We start from the raw sequence: 20,840 nt of genomic DNA, 5'->3' as shown, positions 1-20,840 counted from the left end.
TGACGTGAAAAGAAAGAAAGTCCACTTTCAGCAACTTAAACTTAACAACAAAGTCCACACCTCAGTTTGTAAAATTGTCTCGGACAAAAAAAACTGAGGTATCTGGCACTGCTATCTTTACATTTATCCAGCACATCTTGGGACCATCAACAACTCAGAAATACATTTCAATCATGTGTCGTTTTGTATTATTTAATAAGGCTTGAAAGAAAATGCAACAGCGGCCCTCCTCACCTCTTCCCCACATTCTCTGTCTCTGGCGTTCCCTTTGTTTCTGGACTTGCTCCATGGAAAGGACAGTCTTCTAATGCTCTGTGTCCTTCCTCAAGCTCCATCTCATGTGTATGTATTGATGACAGCCTTCTAATGCTCTGTGTCCTTCCTCAAGCTCCATCTCATGTGTATGTATTGATGATGTTCATGTTGACAGTGTGCTCTGTGGCCGAGCAGTGAGGTAGACACACAAATGAAACAGTAGGAGGCGCTCACTGCTAGGCTAGCAACACACAGTACGTTAGCAACACACAGTACGTTAGCAACACACAGTACGTTAGCAACACAGTAATGCTAGCAACACACAGTACGTTAGCAACACACAGTACGTTAGCAACACACAGTACGTCCCCATTCCACTGCTTTAAAGGTTACACAAACTACTTCCTACAAAGTGCTGTGAACACAATTGGACAAACTTCCTGTTTTATCGGAAGTGAAGTCAAACTGATTTAGAAGGATTACGGATTAATTGACTGCATCTCCTTACTTTAAATAGTAGGAGGTGCTATTGGATGTCAATCAGAATGACATCCCACCAAGGAGCTTACACAACCCCCTTTTTAGTCAGAACATCAACTCCAGGCGATAGTGATGTAAACCTCACAACTACTGCTAACCTCTCAAAAACTCTCCTCAAACATGACCGAAACTAACGGAGCACTTTGATGACTATTTTTGACAATCTTTCCCGATTCGGGAGGTGACCATCGTGGACCAGCCCTTTCCACAATGACATGTCACGGGCTTGTTGCACACTGGGGGCTTGTGTAAGGACGCAGAGCAACTCAAGTCTTAGAAGGCAGACAAAACGGTGTTATATCACCCAGCAAATGACCAATATTCTTCTTCTTCTTCTTCTTCCATCACGGTAACGTCTATGGCACAGGTGTTGTTATGTAACCCCTGGTGGACAGGTGAATTATCCGGTCAGTCAGCCTCCCAGTCCAATCTATTATTGTCACAACAACTCTACTTCTAAATGACACAGTGAGTTAAGTACTGGGTATGAAAGGTCCATCACTGCTGAAGTAACACACTGTGTTGTGGAACAGTGTTGAAATGACCTTTCATTAAAAGCAACTGTGTAAAACAGGTGGCTGTCCAGTGAAGAGTCCTGAGTCCTTGTGGAGTTGGCTGTTGGTTGCTTTGTCCCGAGTTCAACAGTCCACATTGTGCCAAAAAAGATCCATCCTTGAGGGTAGACTGGGAGCTGTGTATCCTGAACCACAGGGTGTGTGACACAGGCTGATTGACACTATAGGGCTGACTCAAACCGTACCGTGCTGGCTGGGATCTTCTTTTCACAGTGTTCTGTTTAGCATGGTTCAGCATCATGGCGTAACCAGGCCAGGCTGCTACAGTAAGACATGGTTTGGTCCTACGGTGTGAATCAGGCTTTACTGCTACGTACAGCTGGGCTGGTCACAGGACACAGCCATTACTACAAACTGACTCTTCACTTTTCCAAAAGTGTGTTCATTCACAGACTTTAGAACAATTGACTGATGTTAGAATCCGTATGGTTGGATTGATGCATTCAACATGCACTTATACCGTACAAAACCAGTGTCTTTGTTACGTTTTACAAAACATGGAACTGCCAACTTGTACTTGTGGCTCTCTGGAAACATTCTGTCTTTCTCTTTCCATCTTCACTATCTTGGTTTTCCTTCATTTACGCTCAGGCTTGAAAGCCACCTTTCTCTGTGGACTCTGGGGTCCTTCCATAAGCTGGAGTCGCAGAGATATGATGGATGGTAGAATGTTGAGTGAACCATGTTATGTGGGTATAGGAGGGGAGGTGAGAGGAGAAGAGGACAGGTGAGAGGAGCATCTCAACACAAGAAACATTCCCCTGAAGAGCCAAATACCCCTCCCCCTCTACTCACTCTCTCTCCATCTTTCTTTAAAGGTCTTACATTTCCATTTTCCATGACGGTATGTCCATACTTTATTTTCCATACGGTATGTCCATACTTTATCTTCCATACGGTATGTCCATACTTTTTATTTTCCATACGGTATGTCCATACTTTATATTCCATACAGTATGTCCATACGGTATGTCCATACTTTATATTCCATACGGTATGTCCATACTTTATATTCCATACAGTATGTCCATACGGTATGTCCATACTTTATATTCCATACAGTATGTCCATACGGTATGTCCATACTTTATATTCCATACGGTATGTCCATACTTTATATTCCATACAGTATGTCCATACGGTATGTCCATACTTTATATTCCATACGGTATGTCCATATACTTTATATTCCATACAGTATGTCCATACGGTATGTCCATACTTTATATTCCATACGGTATGTCCATACTTTTATATTCCATACAGTATGTCCATACGGTATGTCCATACTTTATATTCCATACGGTATGTCCATACTTTATATTCCATACAGTATGTCCATACGGTATGTCCATACTTTATATTCCATACGGTATGTCCATACTTTATATTCCATACGGTATGTCCATACTTTATATTCCATACGGTATGTCCATACTTTATTTTCCATACGGTATGTCCATACTTTATTTTCCATACGGTATGTCCATACGGTATGTCCATACTTTATTTTCCATACGGTATGTCCATACTTTATATTCCATACGGTATGTCCATACTTTATTTTCCATACGGTATGTCCATACTTTATTTTCCATACGGTATGCCCATACTTTATTTTCCATACGGTATGTCCATACTTTATTTTCCATACGGTATGTCCATACTTTATTTTCCATACGGTATGTCCATACTTTATTTTCCATACGGTATGTCCATACTTTATATTCCATACAGTATGTCCATACGGTATGTCCATACTTTATATTCCATACGGTATGTCCATACGGTATGTCCATACTTTATTTTCCATACGGTATGTCCATACTTTATATTCCATACGGTATGTCCATACTTTATATTCCATACGGTATGTCCATACTTTATATTCCATACGGTATGTCCATACTTTATTGTCCATACGGTATGTCCATACTTTATTTTCCATACAGTATGTCCATACGGTATGTCCATACTTATTTTCCATACGGTATGTCCATACTTTTATATTCCATACGGTATGTCCATACTTTATTTTTCCATACGGTATGTCCATACTTTATTTTCCATACGGTATGTCCATACTTTATTTTCCATACGGTATGTCCATACTTTATTTTCCATACGGTATGTCCATACTTTATTTTCCATCGGTATGTCCATACTTTATTTTCCATACGGTATGTCCATACTTTATTTTCCATACGGTATGTCCATACTTTATATTCCATACGGTATGTCCATACTTTATATTCCATACGGTATGTCCATACTTTATTTTCCATACAGTATGTCCATACGGTATGTCCATACTTTATATTCCATACGGTATGTCCATACTTTATTTTCCATACGGTATGTCCATACTTTATATTCCATACGGTATGTCCATACTTTATTTTCCATACGGTATGTCCATACTTTATTTTCCATACGGTATGTCCATACGGTATGTCCATACTTTATTTTCCATACAGTATGTCCATACGGTATGTCCATACTTTATATTCCATACAGTATGTCCATACTTTATTTTCCATACGGTATGTCCATACGGGTATGTCCATACTTTATTTCCATACAGTATGTCCATACGGTATGTCCATACTTTATATTCCATACGGTATGTCCATACTTTATATTCCATAACGGTATGTCCATACTTTATTTTCCATACGGTATGTCCATACTTTATATTCCATACGGTATGTCCATACTTTATTTTCCATACGGTATGTCCATACTTTATATTCCATACGGTATGTCCATACTTTTTTCCATACGGTATGTCCATACTTTATTTTCCATACGGTATGTCCATACTTTATATTCCATACGGTATGTCCATACTTTATTTTCCATACGGTATGTCCATACTTTATATTCCATACGGTATGTCCATACTTTATTTTCCATACGGTATGTCCATACTTTATATTCCATACGGTATGTCCATACTTTATTTTCCATACGGTATGTCCATACTTTATATTCCATACAGTATGTCCATACTTTATTTTCCATACAGTATGTCCATACTTTATATTCCATACGGTATGTCCATACTTTATTTTCCATACGGTATGTCCATCGTTTTGAGAATAATTACAGTTATGGTAGTTTTTGTTAGTCATTTGTTTGTTCTGTTATCATTGATGTTCAGACGAGACATTTTGTGATGTTGACGTTTTGTTTTATATTTCTTGTGATGGCTGCTCTGTAAGTCAGCTTTTCTCCCTGGGCTGGCCTGGGATATGGAGGGGCTGTAGGGATGATGGTCCTTCCTGTCCTGAACAGGGTTGTGTTCATTAGGACATGCAACAGAAAACATAAAAACATGTTTTGCAATGGAAAAGTAGGGTTTCTGAGCATAGATTGTCCCTTAGTTTTCCTTCCGTTTGGTGCCTAATGAACACGACCCAGGTGAGTGGGGTCAGGGGATGGCCAATTTATGATAATAATCCTTACTGACAATCACACCGTTATAGAAGAGGCCCTGTACAGATCCTCACTATGTAGAGAGTACACACTCTCTGAGTCCATCTATTGGCAGGGTTTACCTCCAGACCCACACACTCTCTGAGTCCATCTATTGGCAGGGTTTACCTCCAGACCCAAACACTCTCTGAGTCCATCTATTGACAGGGTTTACCTCCAGACCCACACTCTCTGAGTCCATCTATTGACAGGGTTTACCTCCAGACCCACACTCTCTCTGAGTCCATCTATTGACAGGGTTTACCTCCAGACCCACACACTCTCTGAGCCCATCTATTTACAGGGTTTACCTCCAGACCCACACACTCTCTGAGCCCATCTATTGACAGGGTTTACCTCCAGACCCACACACTCTCTGAGCCCATCTATTGACAGGGTTTACCTCCAGACCCACACACTCTCTGAGCCCATCTATTGACAGGGTTTACCTCCAGACCCACACTCTCTGAGCCCATCTATTGACAGGGTTTACCTCCAGACCCACACACTCTCTGAGCCCATCTATTGACAGGGTTTTTACCTCCAGACCCACACTCTCTCTGAGCCCATCTATTGACAGGGTTTACCTCCAGACCCACACACTCTCTGAGCCCATCTATTGACAGGGTTTACCTCCAGACCCACACATGATGTTTATGGTGCTGTCAAAGTGACCATGTGGTCCAGTAGATGGAGTGGTTGTGGTGGTATAAAGGCCCATAGCTACACAGACTGGACACATTAATCAGTGTCCAATTTACACAGCACCATCCAGAGGAGAGGATGGGTTCTGAACTTCTGAATGCAAACATAAAGGGCATCTGTTAGGGATTGGGTTTAACAGACCTAGGGCTAGGCTAGACGAAGGGTTTAACAGACCTAGGGCTAGGCTACACAAAGGGTTTAACATACCTAGGGCTAGGCTAGACAAAGGGTTTAACAGACCTAGGGCTAGGCTAGACGAAGGGTTTAACAGACTTCGGGCTAGGCTAGACGAAGGGTTTAACAGACCTAGGGCTAGGCTACACGAAGGGTTTAACAGACCTAGGGCTAGGCTAGACGAAGGGTTTAACAGACCTAGGGCTAGGCTAGACGAAGGGTTTAACAGACTTCGGGCTAGGCTAGACAAAGGGTTTAACAGACCTAGGGCTAGGTTAGATGAAGGGTTTAACAGACCTCGAGCTAGGCTAGATGAAGGGTTTAACAGACCTAGGGCTAGGCTAGATGAAGGGTTTAACAGACCTAGGGCTAGGCTAGACGAAGGGTTTAACATACCTAGCTAGGTCTAGGTTAGATGAAGGGTTTAACAGACCTAGGGCTAGGCTAGACGAAGGGTTTAACATACCTAGCTAGGGCTAGGCTAGATGAAAGGGTTTAACAGACCTAGGGCTAGATGAAGGGTTTAACAGACCTAGGGCTAGGCTAGATGAAGGGTTTAACAGACCTAGGGCTAGGCTAGACGAAGGGTTTAACATACCTAGCTAGGGCTAGGTTAGATGAAGGGTTTAACAGACCTAGGGCTAGGCTAGACGAAGGGTTTAACATACCTAGCTAGGGCTAGGCTAGATGAAGGGTTTAACAGACCTAGGGCTAGATGAAGGGTTTAACAGACCTAGGGCTAGGCTAGATGAAGGGTTTAACAGACCTAGGGCTAGGCTAGACGAAGGGTTTAACATACCTAGCTAGGGCTAGGTTAGATGAAGGAGTTTAACAGACCTAGGGCTAGGCTAGACGAAGGGTTTAACATACCTAGCTAGGGCTAGGCTAGATGAAGGGTTTAACAGACCTAGGGCTAGGCTAGATGAAGGGTTTAACAGACCTAGGGCTAGGCTAGACTAAGGGTTTACCAGACCGAGGGCTAGGTTAGATGAAGGGTTTAACAGACCTAGGGCTAGGCTAGACGAAGGGTTTAACAGACCTAGGGCTAGGCTAGACGAAGGGTTTACCAGACCTAGGTTTAGGGAGGAAGGATCCCCATGACAACATCAACTGAATTACAATATGAACATCTAAAATGGTGGGTAGCCTGGAGAGGAGGAGGGGGGTGAATGGAGAAATGAATGAACAGGGCAGAGAGAGCCCATCCCACCCTCACCAGGGCCTCTCGTCTCTGAAGTCCGTGCCCACCCCGTTTTCTCTCTCTCTCTCCCTGCCTGATGCTGCCAGCCAGCAGGGAAACTAGGTCACTGAACTCTGTCTGCTCTCTGTTTTTTGTATATAAATTAAAGCCAAAAGGCTGAACACTCTCACTCCCTCTCTAGCCGGTCAGCGGTCGCCACAAAGCCTTTCACCAGAGGGTTAGAGTAAAAAAACACTAAAACATGCATTCGCGCACTCACACACACAGTAAACAAACCCAGATATCCAGTATAATCCTCTCTGGCTAAATATGTTTGGGGTTTGTAAGGAGAGGGTTAAAATAAGTCATGTTGTGCAGGAGGCTGCAGTGCAGGAGGCTGCAGTGCAGGAGGCTGCAGTGCTGTCTCTGACAAGACAAGGGAGGATTTGTGCTGTGCAGATTCACTGCACATTTCTATTTCTGCCTCGGCCACTCTTAATCACTGTGGTCACACACACACACACACACGGAGACTGTTCTACACATGGACACGCTCTCTAGCCTCACACACACACAGAGACTGTTCCACACATAGACACACTCTCTAGCCTCCTCTTTTGTGGCCAGATATTTCTATCTCCCCCAGGCAGGCATGGTAGAAGCAAACCACCTCCATGTCAGTGGACCAACCTCCAGTGTGATTTCAGAGTCAGATGATGTCACCGGTAACAGGTGTTAATAAGTAGGCTAGGTTTCCTTGGCAACAGTGGAATCCTCAGACTTGACTGGTCTCCCCAGTCCAATCCCCTCTGTCCTTTCATCCCTTCATCTCTCTCTCTCCTCCCTCTGTCTCTCTTGCTCATTGAAGCCAGAGAGAGAGAGAGGAGTGTTCTATAGCGTGGTCCCAGATCTGTTTGTTCAGTCTGGCGAATTCATGACAATGACAATAGGAGTTGGCTAGACAGCACAAACGGATCTGGGACCAGGCTAGGGTTCCCTAGGCTGCTGGGTGGAGAAAGCTGAAATTGACACGGATCCTATTCCAGGTTCCACATATTTCAATATAAAATAAGCTGTTTGAATCATTAACCCTTTGGGCACGTTCTGTCATGTAATGTTCTGCACTTTTGTCTTCCCCAGGAGTCTTTATATTATAGGGGATGTGCCAATTATAATAAATAATTGCCAACAGTTGAAAATATCAAATGTATAAGTCAATTGATTCTCAGTGGGTTGATATGGTTCTGTAATTTGCTGGTTTTGAGGATCAATAGCAATAACTCTTATGTTGGATTGATGTTTTCTTTTTTTTAGAATGAACCCCTATCTGTCATAGTTGAAAAGAAGCGGTACTTTTACCGAAAGGGTTAAAAAACAAGAAGCTAATTGACGCCAATGAATAATGAAGCTATAACGAGAGTCACAGTATGTGCTGAACACAGGAACATCTGGGGCACTAAATTGTGATAGCTAGCAATATTAGTGCCCCTTACAAGGGATGCCATTCATTGACTGGTGCCACAGCAGTGTGCAAAGGGTTAATTCAAGACTAAGGCCACCAGAGGCCTGTATCCAAGTTATTTTTTTGCACATTTTTTGAGATATTTTAAATGTCAGTATTTTAAAACATATTCCAAGTGCCTTTTATTGTAAGTGAAAATATAGAAGATATAAAAGTATATGAAAAATGAAATATATATATATATATATGAATATATATTTTTCCTGGGATCGTGTTCTCGAGGTTCTTGAACATGCTTCATTTTAGAGTTGTAAAAGTCTCCCATTGGTACAACATAGCTGTGTCTCCCATTGGTACAACATAGCTGTGTCTCCCATTGGTACAACATAGCTGTGTCTCCATTGGTACAACATAGCTGTGTCTCCCATTGGTACAACATAGCTGTGTCTCCCATTGGTACAACATGCTGTGTCTCCCATTGGTACAACATAGCTGTGTCTCCCATTGGTACAACATAGCTGTGTATCCCATTGGTACAACATAGCTGTGTCTCCCATTGGTACAACATAGCTGTGTGCTTCTGTTTTAGAGGAATTTTATTACGATAATGTCAATGGAAAGAAAATGTTTAATAAAGTCGCATTTGATACAATTTATTTGTCATTTTTCAGTTACTACATCTGGAGTGCTGCATCACACACACCACACCGTATATAGTTTTTAAATCACATCTTAACTATATTTTAAGTGTTCAAAATGATTCCATGACAACTCAAGTTTATAAGTGGCTTTTTAAAAGTGACCAGCTGTTGCCTCTGATGACATGCCCTCCAATGCTGAAGAGATGCTCCACAACTGAAAAGGATGCTTGAACTAGGCAGCAATTCTGCTCAGTGTTAGACAGGAACTGCTGTGTCTTCCAGAATGACAGAGAATCAGCCATTGGGATCAGCAGCAGATGTCAGATGTGGGTTGATGAGGTACTACAATCTCTGGTCTTGTGGCAAGTGCACCCTCTATCCATCACTATGGGTACTCCAAAATCTCTGTTGATTGGCTAAAGGGCAAAGATGGTGGATAAATGAAGATAGTTCACTCAAGCCGTTTACCATTTTACATGGTCATTTCCAGTCAAATTAACTGGGTGTGTCTCCCATAGAAACCAATGCAAGAGCAACTGGGTCTGGTCAACAGGTCTGGTCAACAAGTGTTTCCCAAACTCGGTCCTGCCCCCATAGCACTACACAGCTGATTCAAATAACCAACACATCATCAAGCTTGTATTATTTGAATAAGCTGTGTAGTGCTATGGAGAGAAAAAAACATGCAGCTCTTGGGGTCCTGAGGACACATTTTGGTTAACACTCTAATAGTTCATTGACTTTCATTAAACCATCAAATAAAATACAAAAACACTGAGTGGGGTGTCTGGCTTCCTCTTCCATCTCTCCTATTGGGTACAGCGTCTTCTGTTTGTTGAGTTCTGCTCAGGCACTTGTCAATTGATTTCTTTAGGCTTTGTCAAGCTGGCCACTATTCTCAGTGGTGGATCAATGTAAGCCAATGCTTACACCATTATGGGGAACGTTTGGAGAATTGGGACACACCCTCAGATAGTTGTAGAGTCCTCTGATTCATGGAATGACGCAGTTGGCTTTGACAATGTCAGATCCTTGAACACATCAGTGGCAACATTGACCTGCGTTAGGATGACATCACAACATCAGCAAGGACTCACTTATGAGGGATTATTTCCCAGACAAGCGAGGGTCAAAACCAGGGTTGAATGGCGAAAACCCGGATACCGAGATTTACCACCCAAAACCACTCCATTTTCCAGGGATAATTATTTATTAGTTATATAAACAGCATGACCTGAAATGGAACTGTTAAATTATATGCAATGTCTAAACATGGCTTCTCTCTGGCCTTCTCTACGGCCTTCAGACAGGCAGCCCACCTCACTATGGAGGGAAGTTCACAATGCATGTAGACCTATCTTCCTGTAGAGCTGTCATCATGTAGAGCTATCATCATGTAGAGCTATCATCATGTAGACCTATCATCCTGTAGACCTATCATCCTGTAGAGCTGTCATCATGTAGACCTATCTTCCTGTAGAGCTGTCATCATGTAGACCTATCATCCTGTAGACCTATCATCCTGTAGACCTATCATCCTGTAGAGCTGTCATCATGTAGACCTATCTTCCTGTAGAGCTGTCATCATGTAGACCTATCATCCTGTAGACCTATCATCATGTAGAGACCTATCATCATGTTGACCTATCATCCTGTAGACCTATCATCCTGTAGAGCTGTCATCATGTAGACCTATCTTCCTGTAGAGCTATCATCATGTAGACCTATCATCATGTAGACCTATCATCATGTAGACCTATCATCATGTAGACCTATCATCATGTAGACCTATCACCCTGTAGACCCATCACCCTGTAGACCTATCACCCTGTAGACCCATCATGGTCACTTGTTTTCTGGTGACAGGGGAGGACTACATGCTGCAGCATAGCCTATGATACAGTAATATACAGACCTAATGGCTTTTGGGGTCACCTAATTTGTTTTGTTGTAAAGATATATATCTTTTATTGTAGCTGCAGAGTTTTAAAACAGCCTATCACTTGAACATCGTTGCTTTAAATCAGTGCACACGCAAGCACTCTCTTGCAGTCTCTCAATTCCATTCAAATTGCATCCAAAATAGATAATATAGGTGGTGATATAGATGTCCTAGCCTACCTCTTTCAGGTAGTACATTCAATGCAGTATTTGTGTTATATTTAAGTAATGAATGATGGGTTATGCATAACTTCAAATGTATAGCCTCTGTCTCTTGAGCTAAACACACACACCTGTGTTCCGCTGGCCTCTACTTTGAAAGAACACTGCTTAGCTCTTGGTCTCATGTAGGAAAAGCTAGACTAGAATAGCTTGCTGGACTTTTTGTTGTTGTTGCATTTCTTATACCAATAAACTACTCAAAGAGGGATGCAAGCTCTTTGCTGAATGTTAAAACACAGCAGCCAATAGAACTCACGGGGAGTTTGAAAGAAGATGAACGTGTGATGGGGGAAGTCTATAGCAGATATTTATTCAGACCCATAACCATTCAATCTTCGTGAAGATAATTAAAAGCAGTCTGCATCTAATTCTAGTCCTCTATTATGCAAACATGTCATTAGAATGATAAAGATACGGACAACTTAACGTATTTCAATTAACTGTTGAAAGCAAGGAAGGAAGCAACAGGAGAGAAAGAAGTAGGAAATAACATTCTGGGATTTATTTATTTTTTAATTCTAAATTAAATTCGCTAGCCTACACATGTAACTGTGTAGGTAGCATGTGCTGCACCAGAATTGCATGTTCTCTCCCAACTTTATCATGAATTTACGAACACACCCGAAGTCGTAAAATGTCTAAAAAAATACTTTTTATTCTAGCAAGACGTTGCATAGCAACAGCATCAACTTCCGGGAGACAGCGCTATTCTAAGCGCTAGTACGCTCAACTGAAAGAATACCATTGATTACACTTACAGTATACTAGAATGAACTCATTCTCATTAAGTATGTAGTATACATGTTACTATGGGTATTTGAACACGGCTCTTATTTGTATGGGGCTTTATTAACTACATGATTAAAAATATGACATTGTTTGCAAACTGCTATGTAAACAGGTGGTGATTAAAACAGGTGGGGAACCCTGAATGACAGGCCAACACAGACGATCATATACGTATTGGATAATGGCACAGGATGGCTCTACTCCTCAGGTGGGGAACCCTGAATGACAGGTCAACACAGACGATCATATACGTATTGGATAATGGCACAGGATGGCTCTACTAGTAACAGAAACTGCTAAATTCTTCCATTATGGAGGCTTACACTGCTGTGACCAACCACACAGAGGCAGCATTGTGATATAGATGTGACCCAGGTCTAATTCACAGGTTGTGATCATTAGAGCACAATGCGGAAAATGAAAATAAGTGTTTCTTATTGGCCAATTCCAGGTATAGAACCTCCCCGATTCAGTCCGGTTTCTTACGTTTGGCACATAATGAACACGACCCTGATCTCGTAAAGAGTCATACACACAGAGACACGGGTTGAGAAAAGGATAAGGCTTTTATTGAGGGTATAATTTACAGTGGGTGGGGTAGGGAGGGGGGCGGTTCATGTTTCTGGAGTCTGTTGCTTCTGCTCTGGTGGGGGTTTGGGTTGACTGTCCTGTGTCTGAATAGAGAGCTCCTCATCTAGACGCTCCTTCGCTCTCACCACCTTCAAATACACAGAGGGACGGACACACACACACACACACACACACACGGTGTCCTAATTAGAGGTCGGCCGATTACAAGTTGTTTTTTTACACCTTTATTTCACTAGGCAAGTCAGTTTAGAACACATTCTTATTTTCAATGACAGCCTAGGAACGGTGGGTTAACTGCCTTGTTCAGGGGCAGAACGAGCAGGCTCGTAAGCATTCATTCAAACAGCACTTTCGTGCATTTTGCCAGCAGCTCTTCGTTGTGCATCAAGCATTGCACTGTTTATGACTTCAAGCCTATCAACTCTCGAGATGAGGCTGGTGTAACCGATGTGAAATGGCTAGCTGGTTAGCGGGGTGCGCGCTAATAGCGTTTCAAACGTCACTCTCTCTGAGACTTGGAGTAGTTGTTCCCCTTGCTCTGCATGGGTAATGCTGCTTCGAGGGTGGCTGTTGTCGATGTGTTCTTGGTTTGAGCCCAGGTAGGAGCGAGGAGAGGGACGGAAGCTATACTGTTACACTGGCAATACTAAAGTGCCTATCAGAACATCCAATAGTCAAATGCATAAGAAATACAAATGGTATAGAGAGAAATAGTCCTATAATAACTACAATCTAAAACTTCTTACCTGGGAATATTGAAGACTCATGTTAAAAGGAACCACCAGCTTTCATATGTTCTGAGCAAGGAACTTAAACATTAGCTTTCTTAAATAGCACATATTACACTTTTACGTTCTTCTCCAACACTTTTTTTTTGCATTTTTCAAACCAAATTGAACATGTTTCATTATTTATTTGAGGCCAAATTGATTTTATTGATGTATTATATCAAGTTAAAATAAGTGTTCATTCAGTATTGTTGTAATTGTCATTATTACAAATATTAATCTGTAACGTCTTTTTTGGTCCTCCAATAATGGGTATCAGCGTTGAAAAATCATAATCAGTCGACCTCTAGTCCTAATATAAGGCAAGATCATGATAGTGACTACAGGTCTAAGAATGTGCCCCATCACCAGCCTAATTTAATGATCATCAGGACAGCTCTGTGCAAGGCTCTGTACAAGCACCAAAGAGGTATGAAACCCAAGAGACTCAACTTGCCATTACGCCCTATGAATACCTCAAGGAGGTGGTCTGAGTCTCCATGGTTACAAGGAAGCAATTGCTTGTTGAGTCACATGGTTTCAAGCCTCTCTGGCACTAATAAGCACGGACTCGCACAGAGATGGCTCGATACTGGAAATTGAACCTCACCTTGGACTGTAGATAGAAAGATCCGCCCACCTCCTTGTCATTGACTTTAAAAAGGTGTTCATAGTTCTGTTGACAAAGTACAGCAGGTCAGTTATGAACAGGTTGGCCCCACCAAAGGCCTAATATGGAAATACATTTACCTCCATATACACACACTTGTCTGTCTTGTATGTAGGCCACACGAAGGAACTTCCTGTCTTCTAAATTTGTGAGTGTGACCCTGTCCAGAAAACTCTCTAGCCTGCGCCCGAGCCCATATACACTTGTGTAAATATGACTGGACAGGGATTAACGACATGCAACATCTCCTCCTAACCTGTTAGGGGACAAGATGGACGACATGCAACATCTCCTCCTAACCTGTTAGGGGACAAGATGGACGACATGCAACATCTCCTCCTAACCTGTTAGGGGACAAGATGGACGACATGCAACATCTCCTCCTAACCTGTTAGGGGACAAGATGGACGACATGAAACATCTCCTCCTAACCTGTTAGGGGGGGACAAGATGGACAAGATGGACGACATGCAACATCTCCTCCTAACCTGTTAGGGGACAAGATGGACGACATGCAACATCTCCTCCTAACCTGTTAGGGGACAAGATGGACGACATGCAACATCTCCTCCTAACCGGTTAGGGGACAAGATGGACGACATGCAACATCTCCTCCTAAGGGGACAAGATGGACGACATGCAACATCTCCTCCTAACCTAACCTGTTAGGGACAAGATGGACGACATGCAACATCTCCTCCTAACCTGTTAGGGGACAAGATGGACGACATGCAACATCTCCTCCTAACCTGTTAGGGGACAAGATGGACATGCAACATCTCCTCCTAACCTGTTAGGGACAAGATGGACGACATGCAACATCTCCTCCTAACCGGTTAGGGGACAAGATGGACGACATGCAACATCTCCTCCTAACCTGTTAGGGGACAAGATGGACGACATGCAACATCTCCTCCTAACCTGTTAGGGGACAAGATGGACGACATGCAACATCTCCTCCTAACCTGTTAGGGGACAAGATGGACGACATGAAACATCTCTCCCCTAACCGGTTAGGGGACAACATCTCCTCCTAACCTGTTAGGGGACAAGATGGACGACATGCAACATCTCCTCCTAACCTGTTAGGGGACAAGATGGACGACATGCAACATCTCCTCCTAACCTGTTAGGGGACAAGATGGACGACATGCAACATCTCCTCCTAACCTGTTAGGGGACAAGATGGGACAATCTCCTCTCCTAACCTGTTAGGGGACAAGATGGACGACATGCAACATCTCCTCCTAACCTGTTAGGGGACAAGATGGACGACATGCAACATCTCCTCCTAACCTGTTAGGGGACAAGATGTCTCCTCCTAACATGCAACATCTTAACCTGTTAGGGGACAAGATGGACGACATGCAACATCTCCTCCTAACCTGTTAGGGGACAAGATGGACGACATGCAACATCTCCTCCTAACCTGTTAGGGGACAAGATGGACGACATGAAACATCTCCTCCTAACCTGTTAGGGGACAAGATGGACGACATGCAACATCTCCTCCTAACCTGTTAGGGGACAAGATGGACGACATGCAACATCTCCTCCTAACCTGTTAGGGGACAAGATGGACGACATGAAACATCTCCTCCTAACCTGTTAGGGGACAAGATGGACGACATGCAACATCTCCTCCTAACCTGTTAGGGGACAAGATGGACGACATGCAACATCTCCTCCTAACCTGTTAGGGGACAAGATGGAGGTACCGGTACATTGTTAATACCCATCCAATCATCTGTGTGCTGTGAAGTTCCTAGGGGAAGGGGAGAGGCAGGGACAGGGCCTGTGTTCTCTGGGTGTTGCCTTCAATGTACTTTAAAGTGTGTGTACCTTCTGGAGCTCCTCAGGGGTGAGCGTGGCGATATTAAGGATCTGCTGGGCCTCCTGTAAGGTCATCCCAGTGAGACTAGAGGCTGCTGCTGACTGCTGTCCGGCACGCCCCCTGGCCTCCGCTGCAGCTTGACTGGCTGCAGACAGAGACAGAAGAGACCAGGTTGGTCACCTTCTCAGGTAAGGAACATTAATACAACAGTTTGTTTCTCTATCAGAGACAGGTAGAGAGACAGAAGAGACCGGGTTGGTCACCTTCTCAGGTAAGGAACATTAATACAACAGTTTGTTTCTCTATCAAGAGACAGGTAGAGAGACAGAAGAGACCAGGTTGGTCACCTTCTCAGGTAAGGAACATTAATACAACAGTTTGTTTCCCTCTCAGAGACAGAAGAGACCAGGTTGGTCACCTTCTCAGGTAAGGAACATTAATACAACAGTTTGTTTCTCTCTCAGAGACAGAAGAGACCAGGTTGGTCACCTTCTCAGGTAAGGAACATTAATACAACAGTTTGTTTCTCTCTCAGAGACAGAAGAGACCAGGTTGGTCACCTTCTCAGGTAAGGAACATTAATGCAACAGTTTGTTTCTCTATCAGAGACAGGTAGAGGGACAGAAGAGACCAGGTTGGTCACCTTCTCAGGTAAGGAACATTAATGCAACAGTTTGTTTCTCTCTCAGAGACAGAAGAGACCAGGTTGGTCACCTTCTCAGGTAAGGAACATTAATGCAACAGTTTGTTTCTCTCTCAGAGACAGGTAGAGAGACAGAAGAGACCAGGTTGGTCACCTTCTCAGGTAAGGAACATTAATGCAACAGTTTGTTTCTCTATCAGAGACAGAAAGACAGATTTAATTGCCCTAAATGAGACGTTTTCACAGTCCATTTGACATTGAAATACCATACAAAAGCATCGTTGAGTTGGAACATACCTGCATATTCTTGCCGCAATGCACGTGCAAACGCCCGTCCTACTACCTGCGCCCCCATGACAATGATCTGCGCAAGATATTTTGCCTACACAAAGACGAGAGATTGTTAGTTCCACTTTACGTCAACAGAAAGCAACAGTCTGGTTTGGCTCAAGGCGGCCTAGTCTCGCCACAGATTACAGCTCATAATGAATGAATGGCGACCGCAATATAAACCAAAACCACTTCTCCCCCAGAGAGCATTAGACCTGATTAGTTTCAGGAACATTGTGTTGACAGGCAACATTGTGAACCAGCCATGGTCATACTGTTACAGAAGTATTAGATCAGACAGAGCGGGCAAAGGTAGAGCAGGTCTGAAGCACACAGTGACTGTGCTGTATGCGCAGTGCTGATGAGAGCATCATTAACTACCCTGAACAAACACATAACATGCAATCGTTTCTACAATTTTACTCAGTTACAATTCATTTAAGGATATCAGTCAATTGAAATAAATTCATTAGGCCCTAATCTATCACAGATACCTTTAAAAAATGGTAGGGGCGTGGATCAGAAAACCAGTCAGTATCTGATGTGACCACCATTTGCCTTATGCAGTGCAAGTTTCTGGGTATTGTCTGGGACTGGAACACGCTGTCGTACATGTCGAGCCAGAGCATCCCAAACATGCTCAATGGGTGACACGTCTGGTGAGTATGCAGGCCATGGAAGAACTGGCACAGTTTCAGCTTCCAGATCCTTGCGACAAGGGGCCGTGCATTGTCATGCTAAAACACGAGGTGAATGACACGACAATGTGCATCAGGATTTTGTCACGATATCTAGGGGCATTTAAATTGCCATCAATAAAATTCAATAGTATTCGTTGTCTGTAGCTTATGTCTGCCCATACCATAACCCCACCGTCACCATGAGGCACTCAGCAAACCGCTCGCCCACACAATGCCATACACGCGTTCTGCGGTTGGGAGGCCGGTTGGACGTACTGCCAAATTCTCTAAAAAGACGGAGGCAGCTTATGGTAGAGAAATGAACACTCAATTATCTGGCAACAGCTCTGGTGGACATTCCTGCAGTCAGCATGACAAATGCACGTCTCCTCAAACCTTCAGACATCTGTGGCATTGCGTTGTGTGACAAAACTGTACATTTTAGAGTGGCCATTTATTCTCCCCGGCACAAGGTGCACCTATATATATTGACCATGCTGTTTAAACAGCTTCTTGATATGCAACACCAGTCAGGTGGATGGATTATCTTGGCAAAGGATAAATGCTCACTGACCGGGTAGCAAAACATTTGCACACAGCATTGAGAAATAAGCTTTCTGTTCATATGGAATATTTCTGGGATCTATTAGATCATCTCATGAAACATGGGACCAACAACACTTTATATTTTGCGTTTATATGTGTGTAGTTAGCTCGCTTATTAAAGCAACAATATGAGCCAGCTACCTAACGTTAGCTACAAAGATAGAAGACATATCAAGGATACATTACGGTTGCATAAGCTAAATTAGATAGCCAAGATTGGCAAGGTGTGCGGGCTATAGCAAGAGAAGCAAGCAGCGTTTCTCCTTCACAGTTTCCCTAATCACGACACAGCTATTCATAGCGTTTCAAAATACAAAAATATCTCACCATTGCGTTTATCCGATTATTTACAGTACAGTACACAATAAGACCGTGGAGGAGCACGGCGTTTTCACATGTACACCCATCAAGGTCGCAGTAGGTTCAAAATTCAAGGGCCAAACTCGGAACAAAGATATTCGAGTTTGGTGAAGATCCACAAACCGGTGCTCTCTCTGTATAAAAATACTGCTCTCTAGTGGATGGCTGTTTAAATTGCACCAATTTTCATTGCACAGCCTTCATCATCACGTCTTGCCAGCAGACCAGACTTGTGTGCTAACAGCTAGCTGCACTAGGGTCGGACAGCATGACCTCAATCCAGGGATGAGGAATACATTGTACTACGAATTGTCCCATTGTTGCACCGGAAAGATTGAATGACTGCTAATTTTTCCGGAAAGCTGCCCTTTTTATCCTCAAGCTGGGTAGAAAGTGCTTTGAAAGGTCTCCCGGGTGGCGCAGTGGTTAAGGGCGCTGTACTGCAGCGCCAGCTGTGCCATCAGAGTCCCTGGGTTCGCGCCCAGGCTCTGTTGTAACCGTCGAACAAAGAAATAAACTCGAACAAAGAAGAGCTCGAACAAAGAAATAAACAATTCAACGACAACCATGTTCTTGTGTGTGGCTGTTTACTGACTTTGTTAATGCATCCTTGACAACAATGATATGGATTACCAATGAATTACTGTACCTCAAACAAGCATCCATAGTTGGGGGAAAGTTTGCCATACTAAGCCATTCCCCACAAGGGATGATGTTGTTCAACACAAGTTCTAGTGCCATTAGCATGAAGATGAAAAGGGCAGCTTTCGGAAAAACTACAGTTGTTCAATCTTCCCGGTGTAACAGTTGGGATAATGGGAGAACAACACATTTCTCAATCCTGGATTGAGGTACTTTTCCCAAGCCATATCTCACGTCGGCTCTGCAGTGTCTTGATCTACAGTCATGCTCTCTGACCCCAGTGCAGCTCAGTGTAAACAAGCGTAATGGTAGTGTAGGAGCCATTTTGGCCTGTTTATGAGTTGTGTATCTGGTATCTGTCGAGGGTCATTTTTACTTGTTTTGTACACTAGAGGGCACTATATGTTGGGGTCATGGGTCACTGGTCATGTGTGTATATAATAAACACAGGTGATCAGGAAGGTTTATCAGGTGAGAAGAGAGCACATACAGTAATTACCGTATCACAGATACAGCTTATAGAGTCCATCTCTCTGTACCCTCTTCTATAGGAATATGTGTTTTGGAGCCATTTATATATGGAATAAATGGAAATTCACCCCAAAAGAGTAATGTTTGGAAAGCTGATTCTTGTGGAATAAATGGAACTTCACCCCAAAAGAGTAATGTTTGGAAAGCTGATTCTTGTGGAATAAATGGTACTTCACCCCAAAAGAGTAATGTTTGGAAAGCTGATTCTTGTGGAATAAATGGAACTTCACCCCAAAAGAGTAATGTTTGGAAAGCTGATTCTTGTGGAATAAATGGAACTTCCCCCCAAAAGAGTAATGTTTGGAAAGCTGATTCTTGTGGAATAAATGGAACTTCACCCCAAAAGAGTAATGTTTGGAAAGCTGATTCTTGTGGAATAAATGGTACTTCACCCCAAAAGAGTAATGTTTGGAAAGCTGATTCTTGTGGAATAAATGGAACTTCACCCCAAAAGAGTAATGTTTGGAAAGCTGATTCTTGTGGACGTGTGACAGACAGCTCTCTCCTGTGCCAGAGGCAGTTTATAGGGAAACACCACTACAGGTCGAGTCGGAATCTCCTGGCAACATCATGACATAAGTACATTTACTAGTTTACCCCTTTTTCTTTGAGATTAACAAACATTTCCCCCTTTAAACATACTTTTGTTTTAAGCAACACATTGAAAGACAAAGAAATGGCATTGGTTCAAGGTTCAAACAGTTGTTTATTGCAAGGCAACATGAACATTCCCATGAAACCATTATTCATAAGACAGACAGAGAAATAATGCTTTATTCAAAGTATAAAAGAGATGTTTCTTTTTGTTAATTTCCCAAAGAACAATGTAAGACATCTGAGAGATTACAGGCACAAAACACATGACAAACACACAATCACTGACACCAACAATATCTAGGCCCTACAGTCAATGCATTGGTGTCTGTTCCCTTTTCAAGTACTCCACAATGGCTGCGTTTACACAGGCAGCCCAATTCTGATATGTTGCCCAAGTACTGGCAAAAAGCTCTTATCTGATTGGTTTAAAGACCAATTAAAAAACACATGACAGAATTGGACTGCCTGTGTAAACTCTGAGTCTGACTACTATTCAAGAATGCTTGGTTGGTTCCAGTCTTTCTGTCATTGTAAACAACATGATTGGTTGGATCAGACTTGGATTAGACTATTAAAAGTATTGTCGTGTGATGTACTAGTCTTGATCATGGCTGCTGTGATTGCATCA

General features: G+C 42.8%; 2 protein-coding genes across 2 annotated transcripts in view; one reads left to right on the top strand and one right to left on the bottom strand.

Annotated features, from left to right (window-relative positions):
• Nucleotides 1-412, top strand: part of glis2b (GLIS family zinc finger 2b) — a 6,666-nt gene extending 6,254 nt beyond the window's left edge. The window contains 1 exon segment of the mRNA XM_046304113.1: nt 389-412. Coding sequence (XP_046160069.1) covers nt 389-412 — 24 coding nt within the window.
• A 12,096-nt stretch (nt 413-12,508) lies between these two features.
• pam16 (presequence translocase associated motor 16) lies at nt 12,509-18,564 on the bottom strand. The gene is made up of 5 exons (XM_046307263.1): nt 18,410-18,564; nt 16,764-16,848; nt 15,832-15,968; nt 13,930-13,995; nt 12,509-12,680 (listed from the first exon to the last, which is right to left on the bottom strand). Exons 1-5 carry the CDS (start codon nt 18,410-18,412, stop codon nt 12,576-12,578), a joined length of 396 nt encoding a protein of 131 aa, XP_046163219.1. The 5' UTR covers nt 18,413-18,564; the 3' UTR covers nt 12,509-12,575.
• Between the last annotated feature and the right edge of the window lie 2,276 nt (nt 18,565-20,840).

Source organism: Oncorhynchus gorbuscha, linkage group LG16 (assembly GCF_021184085.1).
Source record: "Oncorhynchus gorbuscha isolate QuinsamMale2020 ecotype Even-year linkage group LG16, OgorEven_v1.0, whole genome shotgun sequence".
NCBI lineage: Eukaryota > Metazoa > Chordata > Actinopteri > Salmoniformes > Salmonidae > Oncorhynchus > Oncorhynchus gorbuscha.
Note: the sequence above shows the minus strand (reverse complement) of the source record. Positions and strands in the feature narration are given on the sequence as shown.